Source organism: Echeneis naucrates, chromosome 21 (assembly GCF_900963305.1).
Source record: "Echeneis naucrates chromosome 21, fEcheNa1.1, whole genome shotgun sequence".
Lineage (NCBI taxonomy): Eukaryota > Metazoa > Chordata > Actinopteri > Carangiformes > Echeneidae > Echeneis > Echeneis naucrates.
Genome location: NC_042531.1, coordinates 13,358,353 through 13,377,443, shown reverse-complemented (window position 1 = coordinate 13,377,443; position 19,091 = coordinate 13,358,353). Strand labels below are relative to the sequence as shown.

Below are 19,091 nucleotides of genomic sequence, written 5' to 3'. Positions count from 1 at the left end.
ATCATTAGTAGAGGAAAACATTGTGGTATCTTGTAGTGCTGGGATCAAGAAACCAGCTTATATGGCATATGTGGTATTTAATGAATTTGAGTTTTGCGTTCTTGTTGTTAACCAAACATTTGTATGTGAATCGGCATTTGTGTGCAATTCAGGTGTAGAATTATTCCAACGTGGTGTCCTCAAGAAGTATGGGGTGAAGGTCCTCGGAACCCCGGTGGAGTCCATCATGGCCACAGAGGACAGACAGCTTTTTGCTGACAAACTGATGGAAATAGATGAAAAGATTGCCCCCAGTATTGCTGTAGAGTTGGTGAGGATACAAGATCACTCCCGGAAAATAAATGCATGCACAACACAAATGCATAAGCTTCATTTGTAGGTGGAATTAAACTCTACATGCCTTTTTGACCACTGTTTTGGTTATAATGCAAATGTACATGAAATGCGTATATATTATGGGTAACATTGGGTCTTTAATGGGTTATGGCTTGTGTAACAGATTATTTATTTATTTATTTATTTTTTATTTTTTTTTTTTTGAGGGGGAAATATAATATTTTTGTGCCGTTTCCAGGTGTCTGATGCCTTGAAAGCAGCAGAACAGATCGGTTACCCAGTCATGTTACGATCAGCCTATGCCCTGGGAGGTCTGGGATCTGGTCTGTGTGCCAACAAAGAAAAGCTGGAGGAAACCGCCCACAAGGTCAGAATAAATTTAGCATGGCAGGGATGGTAGGTACCTTGGTACAAGTATTAACATTAAATGTTTTTGGGTGGTTTTTTTTTTTTTTTGGACACTTAATCATTCCAGTGAACTTTTTTAGTGTTATACCTTCACCTGTGTTTACAGCAAAAATATGCTCAAACATAAAAGCTCAGAAATAGTTTAGTGTTCTTTGGTCCTCTGAGAAGAAAGGAAGAGTTTGCTGTTGCTAAGCAACATTTTTTAGTACTCATCCAGTATCCAGCATTATTTTTGACAGCGCAGTTGGTCCTAATCTGTGATCACAGGCTGATTTTTTTTTTTTTTTTTTGCTAGACTGTTTTAGATTGTATACATAGCTTTTTATGCCACACAGTCTGTTCTGCTTTTCTCATCTGCCATTTTAAGTGATTCAGTTTTTTGTATCATTCAGATTTTTCAATGGCAAATGTTTTTTGCCAGTTATGGTCAGCGACTATTCAGCTTGTTTGTATGAAGTACACGGTAGAGGTATAGTTCACAAGGTCTTTTTTTTGATCTGCGACAAACACACAAAATGAAAATCCAAGGCAACCACCTCCTAACCACTGCTCATTGCATGTTTTTATAAGAAACAGTTTGCACGGTCATCCATTTTATTTAATCCAAATTTGTATGTTGTTAACTATACATTAAAATAAATGTTAAATAGTTCAAATAAATTAATAGTTACAAAAATGAAAAGCAAAAGGCACAGTGTTTGAAATCAGTGGGGTGCAGATTGCTTGTTTTTTTTTTGTTTTTTTTTGTTATTGTGTTTTTCTATTCTGTAAAGGTTAACGTGGGCATGTTGGACATAAAATGTCAATATTTTGCATATCTTGTAGGCTCTGGCCATGAGCAGTCAGATCCTAGTAGAGAAGTCTTTACTGGGCTGGAAGGAGGTGGAATATGAGGTGGTGAGAGATGTGGCTGATAACTGCATCACTGTCTGCAATATGGAGAACTTCGACCCACTGGGCATTCACACAGGTAACAAGCATACAGTGGACACTACTATATACAACTGTGTATTTCGACAAACCACCACTGTGTTTTCTGTTATTATTTTTTTCTTTACTCTATTCTTTTTTTTCCCCTTTGGATGTGTTTGATTCACCTTGATTTGTTTTCTTTCAATTCTGTTGTTTTCAGGGCAAGCAGGTTGTTTGTGTTGGCCAACCCTTTCTGTGTATCTTGCAAGATGACAAAGATATTTTGGACAGCTGTGGTCCTTGTCTTATTCCATGGATTTGGCCTTTGTAGATCAAGAATAGCACTGAAAATCAATACGAGAACGTAAAACCTAAGCCTTTGGGTTTAGTTCAGTTCTAAACACAGCCAACACAGCTTGTATAGACTGAGATGCTTGAGGTGTACCTAAGATTAAAGCTGGTTTCAGTGCTTCTTACAAAATCCAAGGGACAAACAGACAGCTGTGTTGTTTATCTCGAGTGTAATACTTTGTGGCCTCAGAGATTCTCCCATAGAATCCAATAGATTAAAACTTTCCACAACAAATTTAACGGATTGTCAACTTGTTTTGTTGCACATTACTTAACAGTAATCCTAGAAAGTTGTAATTGAGATGCCTCAAAATTTAATGTCTTGATTTTGTTAATATATAGTATTTGTATAGTATATGTATTGCTCGTTGTTGTGAAGAAAAGGGAACAGCTTTTAAAGGTGGAGATGTGTAATCAAATTCTTTACGTTGGATCAGTGCCAATTCTTAATAGTAAACTAAAAAGGTTTTGTTTTATTTTTGATTTTTGATTTTTTTTGCTTTTAACATAATTTCCCCACAAATTTCTCATCAACCCAAAACAAGTTCAGGGAGTGATCATACAGTCTAAAGCCGCTTGACGTTCTGCCCCTCTCTTCTTCTACTTCAGGTGACTCAATAGTGGTGGCACCAAGCCAGACATTGTCCAATGAGGAGTACCACATGCTCCGTGAGACTGCTATCAAAGTGGTTCGTCACCTTGGCATTGTAGGTGAATGCAACATACAGTACGCCCTGCATCCATCATCTTTGGAGTACTGTATCATTGAGGTCAATGCCCGACTGTCCAGAAGCTCTGCTCTGGCGTCTAAAGCCACTGGGTGAGAGAATTAATCCATTAAAACAAAGAGACACACAAGACCCGCAGATATGGGATGTTGGTAAAGTCTCCGTTTTGGTGGACTTCTCCATGCAGCTTATTCGTAGTTCTCATATTTTCATCAAAGGTATAGACCGTTTACTGTCAGTGTCTCCAAAAAGAACTTGAAAGTAGTTGAAATTCCACCATATTTATTATGATATTGAGTAGCCATTTTAAAAATGATTATATAATCTAATATGGTCTGCAGCACTGTCATGACTCAGCAGTTTTAGATCTGACACTTGCATTGCAGCATTATAGTGTGTATGGAAACTTTATTAACTGGAGGGAAAATTAACTTTGCTTCGCTGGAAGTGAATAGCTTCTCAGATCAGACAGGTTTTAAACTTTCTCTCCATGGAGATAGCTGAAAATGTGCTCTGTGACTTGAGTCAATAATAACATTTACTTATTTAAAATGGAATCTGTGCCAGCCATAAAGTCTCTATCTCTAAAGTTTTAATAACTAATGCAGCATTAACAGTATGTATGCTCCATGTTTCTGAAAAGACAGTTGTACTAATTCAGACATAAATTAAGAATGTTGAATGTAAGTTTTCAATCAAACATACCCACTGCGTTTTTACTGTGAGTTACATAAGTCTTTTTTTTTTTTTTTTTGTTTTAAGTAAATCTTGGAATTGTTTTATTGCAGCAAAATATCAGTGATAAAATACCTGAAGATGACAGTGCAATACAAAAAAAACATTTAAGTTGTATTCGGTACCATTTACAAATGATGATTAAGATACTAATGAGTTAAAGGAAGTTTTCAAACTGCTGTCCAACATTAAGTGAATTTTGTTATCCTGATACTACCCTTGTCTAACAGGTACCCCTTAGCATTTGTCGCTGCTAAACTGGCTCTGGGAATCCCCCTACCAGAGATAAAGAATGCTGTATCAGAGAAGACCACAGCCTGCTTTGAACCAAGTCTAGACTACATTGTCACCAAGATCCCCCGGTGGGACCTGGACCGCTTTCAGGGCATGTCCCGTGAAATAGGCAGTGCCATGAAAAGTGTTGGAGAGGTAGGTGAGGATTTACTCATAACAACTTGCCCATCACACACTCACTTGTTTATTCAATGTGCTCGCTCACCCGTGTTGTGCTGTGTTGTATTTCCTGTGTTTTGATTCAGGTGATGGCAGTGGGCCGGACTTTCGAGGAGAGTGTACAGAAGGCCCTGAGGATGTGCCATCCATCAGTGGATGGCTTTGTGCCCCGGCTTCCACTCAAGAAAGCCTGGGCTGACACCCAGGACCTACAACAGGAGCTGGCTGTGCCCTCCAGCACCCGTATCTTCTCACTTGCCAAGGTACCCTACCATTTCATAGTTTTAATTCTGAACAACATTGACAGTTTTCTCATTAAAATACATTTTAGAAGTGTTCCAGAAAAATCATGAGGGGAAAAAAAATATGAAATGCAATGACAAAGAGATCGTCCCTGGCCTTCCTGCATGCATAGTTGTGAATGCCTAATTATGTGGAAATGCTCGAAATGTAGATAGTATTTAAGTGATGCAAAGTAGTCATAATACGTCATAAGCAAAGGAGACCACGACAGTCCACTGTGCATTATCATTTAAACCTTGTTGCATTGTCTGAATGATAATGTGGCATTATCAGAAATGTTTACATGCACGTGCAAATCTGTTTTTGCTAATTTTGATTTTTCGATTTCATAGTAATCAATATGTACTTTTTCTCAATACTCAAATGAAACAAAACAGCAGTTTTAATAGGCACTTTTAGATACAGGGACAAGTGGCATTATTAAAATGTTGAGATGTTGAGCGAACTATTAAAAGGTGAGGCACATTCAAAAATCCAGCACTTCAATATGCTTTTATCACCAGTTGAGAGAACAGAAGACGTAGGTCTTGCCAGTTTTTAAACCCTCCATCTGTGTGAGCTTGGTGTCCAGACAGGGGAGACAGACATGTTCCTGTGAGTATACTGTCATCCAAGAGGCCACAGCATTAGGGATTAATGATCCACATCTTATCCGAGGACAGTTAAATGCATACAGATACAGACATGGTGTGAAGTGTTGGTGCCCTCACACCTCATTGACACAGTGTTCTCTTCTTCCTGAAGTGTAGAAATGTATTGCTCTTTTGTGATACAGCTTTCTTGAAAATGTTATCGTTTATTCATTTTTTTCTAATAGTACTAGATAGATACTAAAAAACACTTGTCTTTTGGTAGTATCGCCTGCACTGAAAATAGACAAAAGAATGGAAAGAAGAGATAAAGTGGCTGTTGCTGCAGGATGGAGATTAAAGCTAGATGGATGGAAAGATAAATGTCCACGCCCCCCCCCCCCCCCCCCCCCTGTGGAAATTCAAGTTGCCCAGAAGCTCACCAATATATGCAGTTCAAATTTAGTCCATGTCATGAGTCACTGCCTTTGGCTGAGGTGTAAAGTCTGATGGCAGCTGGAAGGAGCTCCTGAACTGTTCAGTGCAGCAAAGTGAGATGTTGAATGCAGCTTGAAATGCTAATCGGTCTTACCAGATAGCTTTGTAGAGTGTAGTTGGTGGTGTTGTCCAAGATTTCCTCTACATTTTGTAGTGCAAATGTCTCTCCATTACAGTCTTGAGTGACTCCAGACTTGTGACATTTAATGAACAGAAAGAGAGTTTGAATGCACATTAAAATCAAAATGTTCATGCTCACAAGAAGTCAAAGTCAAAGAGCAATTATAAACATACATGAGAAAATAAGACATTTCACTTAATAATGAGCAATTGCTTTCCTTTTTTTAGACAATCAACATTTATCATCGCTTTCGTCGTCGTCATGTCTTTCCTTCATAGAGACAGAGCGCATTTAAGCCTCACCCACACCGGACGGGAAAACAATCGAGCTCTCCATTGACATTGTGTTGTGTGAAGGTGTCTCTTGTCACTCTCCGTGTGCCAGCAAACACAAATTCCCAAAAGCTGCTTTGTGGTAGGGTGATCTACTAACACAGATTATTTTTTTTAAACTTAGATCTCGGTTCTTTACCCTGTTAGTAGTGCACCCTTCCACACAGCAGCTTTTGAGCATTTGTTTGTGTTTGCTGACACACGGAGTGCAACAAAAGACACCTGCAGTCCGGGTGAAATGACATGCTCTGTTAAAATTAAACGAATCCTCCATCATTTTTTGTAATCAAGGCACTCGAATTATTCGAAGAATCGCTTCAGCCCTAATATATATTCACAGGCTGTTGTCAGGGCAGGACATCGGTCATATTAGAAGCTGTTTTGCTGAGTAGAGCAATGTAAGTAATGTATTATTCCTGCAATAGACTTTACATGTTGAAGGAGTAATGAATAAAAACACTGTGTCTACAGTTGGCATTCTGAATGGCCAGTTCCCCTTTTATATATATATATATATATGTATAATTGTAAAACAGAAACTTTGTGAAACCGAACAGATGCTTGAATGATGAATGATAAATATAATGCTGAGCCTGTGACTCTCTTTTAGGCCCTCCACAGTGGTGTAAGTGTGGATCAGATCCACCAGCTGACAGCCATAGACAAGTGGTTTCTCCACAAACTCCAAAGGATAGCACGGCTGGAACAACATCTCGGAAACTATAAGAGGTAACGCGCGCACACACACACACACACACACACACACACACACACACACACACACACACACAGTTACACACCCTGGTCAAACAAAGTAACCTTTCATTATTTTTATATGTAGGTAACTGGTTGATTTTTATTTATTTATTTATTTTTTGTCTTGTTGACTTTGTGATTCTTTTTGGATTTTTTTTTTTTGTGGTTTTACGCCACCGATTGAAGTGTGTTCATGTGTTTGTAGTGTACCTGCTTCTGTTATAGGTGTTTGCTTGTGTGTTAGGTGTTTAAACTATAGTAAAATATAATATTCCAAAGTGGTATCTGTCTGCCTCTGTAACTCTTTGATGATTGAACACATATTGCCAAATGTAACTACTATTATCTGTCGAAACCTACCAACCTGTACACATTGTGTGTAGCAGTAACACGCTGCTTACCTCCTAAGCAGAAGCTGTGTATATGTTAACAATAGCGTCACGTTATGCATATATTTGCAAACTGGTCTGTTTGTTCATGAATTTGTTGAAACCTTTTCAAAGTATTTGTTATTAGTGAGCAGATTGTAGAGATGGTTGTACATCCAGATTTGACAACGTTCTGTACAGTTAGTAAGACTGATATCGATCAGCAGGTATCAGCGGCATTCCAAAACTGTTTTCAGGGTTGGCAGAGTTTTAGTCAAGTGAGCCAATGGCAGATTGATCCTAAAATTATTTCAATCACATTGCTGTGTAACTCATGGGCTTAGAATAGTGTGAACATTTTCCTTTTCTACAAATACACATCCTACAAGGTATTCTTTGTAGTTTTATTTACAGAGAATGATGCCTTAAATCACCATTCATGTTCACAAAGCTTTAATTTAAAGCTTTTTGACACCAACACCAAGTCCAAAAGCACAAAGAAAGAAACATTTTTCAAATGCCAAAGTAGAAAATCTGTATAGTTGTAGTTAAATAAGTGCTGCTTTTCGGAAACATTTGACAACTGGAAAAAATCATACAACATACAATAGGCAGCACATCACCTTATTGATGTGCTGCAGTAGCAACAGGATATATGTAACACCCTGAAAGAGATGTATCCAATGCTAAATGAACCTGTTGATTGTGTCAAAATACTTGTTATTCAATTTGATTATCATATTTGGTAGAGCAGATTCATAAAGCTGTGTGAAACTGACTGTTATCCCCCAGAGCCTGAGCTATGGGATGGGGAAAATACTCCTTGTCAGCCGTTGACTCCCTGGTTCTACATGGATCAGTGACTGAAATGCTATTTTTGATTGCAATATTGTGTCGCACATTGCAAGCCTTGACAGTATAACAAAAAGGAATTTTCAAATTGCATTACAGTCACATTATGACATTTTAAGAATATCACTTGAGAGGAAATTCTGGCTGGGCTGATTTTGCAGCCAACAGCTGCTCAGCAGGCCTGCCATGAGCTACTTTGTTGTTCATGTACGTGTTTGATGATGATTTGTTGATTTTGAAGCATCTATGGACAAAATCATCGTGTTTTTAATCGATGGCCCCAGCTTTTATTGCAATGTGGATGGAATCAATTGCTCAAACAGAATTAGGAAATCTATGGCATGGCAATCCCTTTTGAATCTGTCTTGTTGTTTAACAGTGTAGGGTAACTATAAATTGTGGAGTCAGTGAAATAATGATAATATTCAGTGAAATAGTGCCAAAATCCCTGAATGGAGAGAACTTGTGTGTTGATGCATTTTGTCTCCCCTTTTCATATTTGAAAGAGGGTTTCTGCAATCTAATAAAATATGTCTTGGAGTTTGAAATCTCCTGATAAGCCAGGCGTCACTGAACAGAAAAATCTGCATGTTCCTTGAAAACATAATCTTTGCATAATGCAGCCTGGGAATAATGATCCAGCAATGCAATATTTGTTATTTTGGACAAGTCTCAATGCCTCAATGTTACCTTTTTATGTTATTTAATTGTTTAACCTTACATCCCTGTCTTTTCTAAATGACTTGTTTAATTAAGCCTAAATTGCTTCTTCTTTATCATGATAACACTCTACAAAAGACCTTCCAAAAAAACAAAACCCAAACATTTTAGAAACACGAACACGATGATGGCTCACAGCAGGACCCTAATAGCCAATAGAGTGCACAACAACCCATATAATGAATATTTCTACAATGGGCAAGTTTAACCCCCTGCTTTCAGCAATTCTTAGGAAACTACACTAGATTTGATTGAGTATAGAAATGAACAGATGTTTAATGATTATTTGTTTTCATACCCATAAATTTAATATTTTATTCAGTTTTTTTCTCTAGCTCCATTTTCCTCCTCCCACATACCCCTGCAACATTTTCTCACTCACATTTTTCAAATACACTGTATCTGAAATAACCCAGTTAAGATAACATCTGTGGGAAAGTCTGAATTAGTTCTTTCTAGAACTAACAGTATTATCCAGTTGGGAATATGTGGTCCTCAAAAATGAGATCAACCCCAGTCTCTTCACGTCTGTTTCCTTTTTTGTCGTGGTTCACCTCCTCTCTCTGCCCTCTGGCTCTTACCTGGACAGCTTAAATCAAAGCTGCTGTGAATTTCCATGGCTCAGCCACAGGTTGCCTGCTGCTTCTGTCTGGCTCTGCTGTTAAATAATTAATGGCTTGCTGCCTGGTGAGTGTCCACTGCTACTTGCTGACGCACAGTGGACTGTTGTGGTCTCCTTTGCCTATGAAGCAAGGTACACTGGGATGGGGACATAACAATAGGCTCCTGCCAGCCTGATGGAGCATGGAGCTACAGTACAGGTGGGCTTCAGGCTCTGCTGGTCAGCATATTCATTGTGTGTGTGTGTGTGTGTGTGTGTGTGTGAAAATGTGTTTTGGCTCTTTTATTGCTGAAGTTTGAACTAAGGGATATTGAATATATATATACATCTTTATTCTTTATTGGTGGAAGAGTTTTAATCTGCGGATTGTTGTTTCGGTTAAGATCAAAATAATTTGTCAGAAGTGTAATTAGTTGTTCCACATATTTAAACATTTCTAGTTCATGGGTAATTGGTTGAGCAGTTGTTGAGTCATTTAATGACACTGTAATTATTGTCTAGAATTCTTTAATTCTAAAATAACACATGATCAGACAAGAGAACTTGGCTTCCAGAACCAGTGCTGCATCTGATTATTGGTACACTCCAGACACGGCAGACATCAGGAGTACTTTGATTCATTTCAAGACACATACCAGTCTGAAGTTTACCTTGACAAAGCCCCATGCATGATGTGAATTGCAGTTAAAGACTGCAATTGTACGGTATCCATTAATTCTAATGAAGTTCAAATGAAATCTATCGTGAACAATTAACAAAATGAAATATGTGAAATCATAGAAATTGATTTTTGTCATTTATAGCCTCAATTACTGTGTTGATGTGAATCCAGGTGATCAGGCTTTCCTTTTGTCCTCCTCTCTCCAAGTACACTGCACACACAAAACACACTCTCCTAATGTTTTATTTGAGTCTCAGGATGTTTATACAATTGCAGCATCCAAAGGATTTTCCTCTCCCTCTGAAATTGTTTTTTCAGACAGGACAACCAAGTTCTCAGGTCATTTTTTTTTTCCTTCATCAGACTCCAGAATCTCGCTACTCTCTCTTTTGTTGATCCTGGGGTTTGTCATTTCATAGCCCAGCCATGTGCAGTGGGAGTAAAAACACATTTGACATTTTAGATACTGTTACACTACAAAGTCATAAATAATTCAGTTGGGGGTAGGAAGACCAACTAGTGATTTAGCAGAAATAAGGTTTTGCTCCTGTTGTCTCTGTCTGACATTGTGTTTGTTGTGTGAGTTGAATGAGAAGAATTAAATAAATTTTGTTACCAAGCATTTATGTTTTTAGTTTTCGTTGGAAAAAAAAAACAAAACTGAAATCAGAGGACGAGAGTAAGCCAAACTCTGTCAAAAGAACCTTTCAGCTGCTCTACAGCTGTTTTATTTACATGGTGCATCTTTCTTTGGACATAAACATAAACAGAAAAATGGAAAATACTTTGATGTAAATATACTGTACATATAGGTCATGTGTTGAACCTATTTTATGACCAGTCTTTACTGTCATGTTGCAATCTGTCTCCCTTTCTCACCTCAGAACAAAATCCAAGTAACTAGTGGAGGTATTATTAGCTAGCCTGGAAGAAAATAAGATTAAATGAAAGCAGGTTTGACGCCTTTATTTTTGCACAAGTATTTCACCTTGCCTTTTGGTGCTAAAGCATAAATAAATGAACAAATTTCAATATGCAGTGTACAAAACTGTGCCAAAAGAGGCCAGGTTTAAGTGTAAGTTTTGCTACATCCAACATCATTAATAACGGTTTACTCACTAGCCTCCAGGAAAATATGGTGAATTTGGCATTGAACCTTTTGTTCACCATGAGTTGTAAAAAGCAATGCCAGTTTTTGTCTTTGCTTTTATTGTAAGTTTGCGTGCTAACGAACTAGCCCCGGCTCTTTTCTTGACTTTCTGATTGCAACTTACTGCCTCGAATTTGCTCCTGAGAAGTTGTGCCGCTCAGAAAGCTCATTATTCGCTCTTGTATTAAAAAGACAACAATGGCTGAAGCTCTTGTAAAGCGACAATCACCACCACCTGCTTCTGACAAGGAAGCTCATTCAATAAAATTTACGGCCCATTTACTATTAATACCATTCCGAGTTATCTCATCTGAATATTCATTTTCATTTAAAAACTGTATTGTTACATATGCAGCAAAAATCATTGAATAAAGACATAATATTGTTGTCTCACTGAGGAAATGTCAACTTTGCAGCTCTGACCAAAAAGGATAAATGTTTTCCTTGTTTTCTAAAAAAAAAAAAGTGTGTGTGTATGCACTAATACATGAACAATTTGTTGTACATGAACGTACAGGTGGACAATTGTTCAAAAGTTTAGAAATTGTTCGGGTTGTTCCAGTTCAGAAATGCCCCCTGATACTAAACTTTATTTCTGTTTAACCTCACAAATCACATTAAAGTTTTATTGATTTAAAATGGCTTTTAAATGGTTGCCCTTGCCAACCTGGTGTTCTGGCACCTGGGTGCCTCGTTTGTCAATGTGTTATTGATTGCTCTGAGGTTGGCTGTTCACACCGCTCGGGAGGCAAGCCAGTCATGACCCACTTGCTGGATTGACCCTCTTAGTTCAGTTGACTTGGAAATACCACAGAAAAAAACCCAGTTTTCCTTTCTTTCTTTTTGTCTCATCAATGTGCTTCTCTTTCCTCACATAACATGCCTGATTCATGCTGGGCATGTTTTATCATCAAACCCAGAAGATTAAGATACAAAACAGCCAGTTGTTCCAATGAAAATTATCTGGATGTTAAGAACTGCATTAAGTATATATATATACATTTTAAAAAGAGAAACAATCTCAAAACAATCTAACATAACAGAAAAATTACAATAAATGTATAAATACATTTTTGTCTCTCATCTCCTCAGTAGAAGTCTCATATTGTTGCCATTACTTCTTGTCTTTCCTACAGTGGCACAGTACCTAAGGGGCTGCTGCTGAAGGTCAAACAGGATGGCTTCTCCGACCGGCAGGTTGGACAGATTCTGGGTTCCAGTGAGAGAGCAGCCAGAGAGCTGAGGCTCACTCATGATATCAGACCCTGGGTCAAACAGGTGAGTATCACTAAGCAGTCACGTTATTTTATGTTTTCATTTTATTTATGTATTTGTTTTTTGACACCAAATCAGTGGTTAACCTTTATGAACAAAAAATCTTTTCATTATTTTTGTTTTCAGTATTAAATGTGCTTTCATTTTTTATTTAGAAGTAGTAATGCTGCAATGGAATAATGTCCATCACAACTAATGCTTTCATTTAAGCATTTATTAAAATGAACGTACCAATGAATTCATAGTGATGGTTACTGAAATTAAGTCATTTTACTCATTATGTCAAATGGCTCTAGTCTAAACCTTCTAACTAGGATGACTTTAGGTTCATATGTTTTCCCCATATTCCCATTGGTTTGGTTTGCTAATTGAGACAAATGTGAGATGAATATTTAAACATTTTCACTCCTGCTGCTCTGTTGGGTGTAGCAGATCAAGTAACTTTTCATGTGAAGCCACTTATTTCTCTGATCCTTATCCTCAGATTGACACCTTAGCAGCAGAGTACCCGGCAATGACCAACTACCTTTACTGTACCTATCACGGTCAAGTATGTCCCTGCTGATAGATTAAAATAAACACGTAGATATTTTGATGCATGCATTGTATATAGCCCAATTAGGATCAAAACTATTTTGAAGTTATGACCCGCAATTACAAAAATATTGAGTTTGTTTTAAACAGTGGTTTGGCTAATTTATCCATTTCATCAGGAGCACGATCTCGACTTTAAAGACCAGGGAATTATGGTTCTGGGCTGTGGGCCTTACCACATTGGTGAGTCCTACACTAAGCTGTCATATTAGTTTTCTAATGTTTGGAAATTCAATTGTGAAAAATGCGAGTAAAAGGTAAATGGGTTAATAATTATTTGTTTGGAAATGCTATTGCCCATCCCCCATGCCATTATTTGCATGGTCTACCCACAGGCAGCAGTGTCGAGTTTGACTGGTGTGCAGTGTCCAGCATCAGAGCCTTGAGACAGATGGGAAAGAAGACAGTGGTGGTAAACCACAACCCTGAGACTGTCAGCACTGACTTTGATGAGTGTGACCGCCTTTATTTTGAAGAGCTGACCCTGGAACGCATTCTGGATATCACCCAACAAGAGGTTAGGATGCATGTAGACGAACATGGTATTTTATCATGTGACAAAATTCCAATATACTGTGCAAATTTGGAATTTCCTTTTCATCATAGAAAATAACTTTAAATAACTAACTTAGAATTCTTAAACTCACCATTGCAATGCACAACACTACAACATTTTTCTGCACCCTACTACAGTGCTCATAAATACTAATTTATTCATGTATATGGTGTAGTGAAATATTGTATTCCAATCAATTTAGAGCTACCCATTAGTGGAGTGGAATAGATCAATTACACAATGCATATATAATACATCATGTCAGCCGGGTCAAAGGTTGGAGATGCAAGTTAAATATGAGCCAAAAGCAACTTTTGCCTCATATTAGACTGATAGGCATATAGGACAGATAGGTTTATTCCCTTGAGACTGGACACATGCACGCACATAATGCCCAATAAAGTTCTCTAACATAACTTTTCAGATTTCTTTTGGCACAGCTCAAGATTAATTTTATAAATGCAAAAAATCAAACATCAGCTTGGCTGTGCTTTATTATCATGGCGCTCCCAAAGAGCAGGCATCCACTGTGCTGAAGAAAAAGAAGTACCCCCTGCTCAGAGTGGCATGGATGAAACATTCCAGCAATATCCTGAACTTCTCTGGTGAATCATATTTATATGTATATATAAAAATGAATTAGAATGTAAACTGAGGTATGCTGCTTTTTTCTGGCTACTTCAATCCAAACCCAAGCTTTTCTCTCTGGCAAACCAACATTGGGGGAACTCTGAATTGGCCCTAATTGGGACATGAATTATCCAGCACAACATGCTCATCTTAGACTTAAGAGCTTAGATTTCTGTAGTTACAGGTGCGAAGAATTCTTCTGGGTTGTGAATATTTAATGACCCCCTCTATAACACTCATTGTTCATGTGGTTGTGTATGTTGCTAAATGTAGTGCTCGGCATTAAACACCTTATATTGCTGTGAAGCTTTCGGTAATTTTATGAAAAACTATTACAATTAAGTCTTTTGAAGATAGTTGATGTGTTTAATGTGTGTCCATCTGTGTGTGATCTGTAAATCTACACTTTGAGCTTGACCTTTGATCACTTTGACACAATGGCAAACTGTAAAGCATATCATTTAAGATAAATTGCATTATAAATAAGATTTCACATTTAATCAGATTTGATATGTTGTGACGTGTACTTAATACAATGGTCGTCTTACTGTCCAGTGCTGCTCGTGTGTGTGTGTGTGTGTGTGTGGAATCCTGTGGGTTACAAAATGTGCTCAACTGCAGTATCACTGACTGTCTCTGTTAGATCATCTCTCTGATGTTTGTATTTTTGTTGTATTGTGTCTTTTCTAATGCCCACTGACTTTCCATTGCAGGGGAATTATAATCTAGTTTAAGTTGCGATGGGATCAGAGTGTGATTAAGTGTTTGTTTGTTCAGGGAGATTGCATTACCATCAATCCCTCGCTCAGAGTTACAGTCCCCCTTCCTTTATGTGTGTGTGATAAACACAGCATTAGAGATAAACCTTGGACAGGAACAGGAGTGCAGGTCCATGAATAATGAAGTGGTACAACCTTTCATTGCCATGGAAACAGCTTCCCCCTCGATCAGCGAGACAGGAAAAGGAGCTCTATTCTGCGCACACACACCGCATGCTGAAAGTTAAATTTATTTTATTTTGCAGCTTTATTCTCGAGTCATTTAGATTCAGTTTATCCCCCTCATCAATCTACACTCTGTACACCATAATGACAAAGCAAAAACAAAAATGCAAAAAAAAAAAAAAAAAAAATCACATTGGCATAAGTATTCAATACTTAGTTCAAGCACCTTTGGCTGTGATTGATGGAGATTGATGAGTAAAAACTGAAGACTGAAATTATGAAATGAAATGTTATGCCTGAATATTTTGTAATGCACTATAAACTCCATCCTTGGTGATAATTGGTTCTCTTTTCCACATATTTTTACTGTGTGATCAGTGGCCAGAGTAATTGGATGTACCCTAAGGTTTTGGAGACTGTAAATCTTTGCTGATAGGCCAGTGGCAGGAGGTCCACAACTTGACCGAGTATCCCTCTCCCATGATTTTACCTGCTATTTTATCATCTTTTTATCTTGCATCCCTCTCTCTCCTTTCCTCCACTCCCCTGTCCTCTCCTCTAGAGTTCCTCTGGCAGCATTGTATCAGTGGGAGGCCAGATCCCCAACAATCTGGCCGTCCCATTGCACCAAAACGGGGTGAAGATTCTTGGAACGAGCCCTCTGCAGATCGACCGGGCTGAAGAGCGCTCCATCTTCTCCAGGGTCCTCGATGACCTTGGGGTGGCTCAAGCCCCGTGGAGGGCCCTCAGTTCTCTAGTGAGAAACAGAAACACATAAATAATAGGTCGCAGTTGTGTTAAAGATATGTTGTCACATGATATTTGGCAATATGCACTGAGACAATACCAACACATCTTTTCAAAGGTCAGCTCTAACAATGCAGAGAAGTGTTTGAGAGCAGGACCTGAACACCACTGGAGCACCTTTTATCGCTTGCAGTTATCTAAGATAATAATCCACCCAACCAGCAAGCTGACGTCACACTTTTATCTACTAGCCAACTTCACTCTAGTTATTTTTTCTAACGTTCCTTCACATACAGCTGATGCACTGTGTGGTGCTTTCAACTCAGTGGATGGCTACAAGTGAACAAAGCACTGGCAAGCCCTTTTGTGTAACATGTGGAGCACTGAAATGTGTTAGCAGCTGAAATATGTTTCTTCCATCACTGTTGCTCATATATTCAGTCACCGCTGAGGAGTGATTAGCTGGCACACACACAGATGAAGTTGCTCTTTTCTCTGGTGTTTATGTTCATCTCCCTTTTCCCTGCCGATCTTGAGGAAACAGTTTGTTTTATTGGGCCAGAATAACTCAGAGCAGCCGAGGGGAGGTCTCTGGGAAGCTATTTTGTGTTTGGAAATGGTACTCCACCTGGTGAGTGAACGGTGGGTAATGATAGAGAAAAAAGGGCTAGTGCTGCAGAGAGACAGAGAAAGTGAGAAAGAACAATTACGGTAATGATGATGAGGAAGAGGAGTAGGACGTACAGCATTTCTCCTACTGCTGGATTCCTTCCACAACTCCAGCTCTTTTACTCTGAGTGAAATGAAACAAAATCAAAAGGGGAATGAATTGAGGCTCCACTTATAGGCTGGAAATGCACTTTCTCCCTGTTATTCTTTTGATTTGATTGGCACATATGGGATTATACATTTTATTCTTGAGGCCTTTTTAAGTGTGTTTGGTTGATTTTACATCGGGTAAAATGGTGCTTGTTGTTTGGGAGGGTTGTTACCATGAAGGCAAGCACAAACGCATGCCCTTGATTCGATATCAAATCATTTTAACGTTATATGGGTTACTTAAAGATTCAAATAGAAAAGAAAGGTCCATTGAAACCATTTTCTAAAGAACTGCTTTTAGGTGAGTTTCAAACTCTGTTTGTTCTCTGTGGGCTGTGAATATGATTTTTACCTCAGAGACGGGGAGTATCTGAGGAGACAAATGTGTTAAAGTTTTACATTTTAACTTCCTATAACAATAGCAGCTGCGATGAGGAACAACAGCCATAACATTTGTCAAAATATTGATTTTATTACTTGCATTTTGATGTTTTGGCTCATAATATATCAATAATGATGCATTTCTTATTTTTACCATTTGTCCAGGAAAATACATACAATCCCTAAAAAGTGTTTAATACTGTCTAATACTGTCTAATACTGAAGGTATGCTTCTTACCAACAAAACCATAGTGCAGAGCTTCATGATCCAAGAACTGGATTTCCAGATGTCCCCAGTTTGACAACCTAGTGTCGTCTGGTAAACGTTTTTTGTACTTTGCTCACTTTAACAGGAAGATGCCTTTGCATTTGCCAACCAGGTGGGCTACCCCTGTCTGCTCCGCCCTTCTTATGTTCTCAGGTAAGCTTGGACACACATTTGTCAAAATAAAGTAGGAGAAATTGTTTACTTTTGTTCCGTCAACACCTAAATTCGACCATTCTAACTTTGACTTCTCAAAGTTTCTAATAACTAGCGCATTTTATATAGTCTGTTTAGATGTGGTTTAAACTTCACGCAATTTAAACAGTTACCTTGTGTCCAATAGCCATAAAAGAAAGAAATTGTGGGAAAAGAACAGCTTTTTTTTTTTTTTTTAAACCAATGTATTGAAATACAACTTTAGTATGATGATGATCAATTTTGACTCTCAAATGATGCAATAATATGTCTGTCCAGCAGATGTCACGATGAGACCCTGAATATATCAGTGCTTTGGTGTCACTCAGAATAAACTTGTATATAATAAAGTTTATGTACTTCTTGTGAGGTGTGACTGTCAGGCACTAGGTCATTTAAAAGTACCACATTTCACAGTAATTATATGAAGCAATGGGGTATCCAGAAGTGTTTAATATATCTGCTGGATGTGGCCATAATTATGCAATAAATAAAATATAGTTTATTATTATTATTCAGAAATTCTGTTCTTCTGAGTACACTGACTACTACAAAATACTGTTTAAGATGATGATACTTTCCTCTCCAGCACCGGTGCAGGGTGCACTCCCCTAAAGGGTTTTCACTCTTCCCCTTTGACATACTTGGTAATAGTTTTTGAATGTTCTCCCAAGCTTCAGTACGTATGCACAAATTTACACACCAAAGACTCTCTTCCTTTCCACATTCATGCTTCATATTAATGTAACAGCAAAATGCAAACACACATGTATACTCCCACTCCATAAAATGTAACCCCAAAATATATTAATTTAATTTGATTTGCATACAAAACTCCATCTTTGCTTTTGTTTATGAAACAAAACTGCTGTTGTAACTTGCTAACTCTCTTAGAGACATCAGTGCAATGACGCGAACAAGCTCATTGGCAGGTTTCAAAGTAGACTGAAGTTTTTAATCATGTCAATCAATAAAGAAACTCTTGCGTTACTTCACTGTTTGTGAATGCTGCAAAAGTCAATGTTGGCAAGAGAGTGAGTAGAAAGTTAAATGCAAATGAACGGTAGTTCTGAGGAATTTCTGTCCGTGTGAAAACAATCAGTCAGACAGATGTAAGCGTATGAATATGTTTTGTGACACTTGTGTTCAGACTCATTCACTGTCTTTTGCCCTATCCTGCTGGTCTGCGGGGGGGGGGGGAACAAATGATCAGCCATTCCAACTTTTTGATCAAATTCTTTTATTTTTTTACATTTATTACAGCTCTAATTGTCCTCCAATCCTCCACTGGCTACAATTACTGCTACAGCTATTGGGCAGCAGCAGTGCAAACCAGACTGATGAACAGGAAAACATAGTTTTGCTAATTAATTTTATTATTGTAAAAGACTTGAGCACAGACACTAGATCAAAACATAATATGCAATTTTATTACAAATGATTGGCTCTATCTGAAAATTCAGAGGGCAGTGATGCAGAAAATAAATGACATCCGAGTTAAGGCTATGACTAGCACATATGAACCTTTTATTACTGGTGTTCAAATGAGTCAGTATTCATTAGGAGATTGGACATATGTCTGCCTTTGAGTTACAGACAGTGAAGGAATAAAGCCCTGGCCCAAGCCTGTGGCTTTGCTTCGTGCTGTTTCTCTCAGCCACTCCTTTTCAAACAGGAGGTTATCCTAGCTACCAGTATGAAATCAAAAACAACAACCACAACAAAACTAGCCTAAGTCTGTTGTTTTTTAATGATGAAGTTCTGTACTCGTTTTCAAGAGCCTGGAGTGCTTTTCGACCTAAATAGCTGT

General features: G+C 38.1%; 1 protein-coding gene across 1 annotated transcript in view; it reads left to right on the top strand.

Moving 5' to 3' along the window:
* Positions 1–19,091, top strand: part of cps1 (carbamoyl-phosphate synthase 1, mitochondrial) — a 42,680-nt gene that overhangs the window by 8,966 nt on the left and 14,623 nt on the right. The window contains exons 15-27 of the mRNA XM_029530158.1: positions 153–310; positions 575–703; positions 1,570–1,714; positions 2,617–2,827; positions 3,701–3,899; positions 4,010–4,186; positions 6,357–6,475; positions 12,012–12,153; positions 12,635–12,700; positions 12,864–12,927; positions 13,080–13,261; positions 15,437–15,631; positions 17,175–17,242. Of these exons, the coding sequence (XP_029386018.1) occupies positions 153–310; positions 575–703; positions 1,570–1,714; positions 2,617–2,827; positions 3,701–3,899; positions 4,010–4,186; positions 6,357–6,475; positions 12,012–12,153; positions 12,635–12,700; positions 12,864–12,927; positions 13,080–13,261; positions 15,437–15,631; positions 17,175–17,242 (1,855 nt within the window). The remainder of the gene's footprint in view (positions 1–152; positions 311–574; positions 704–1,569; positions 1,715–2,616; positions 2,828–3,700; positions 3,900–4,009; positions 4,187–6,356; positions 6,476–12,011; positions 12,154–12,634; positions 12,701–12,863; positions 12,928–13,079; positions 13,262–15,436; positions 15,632–17,174; positions 17,243–19,091) is intronic.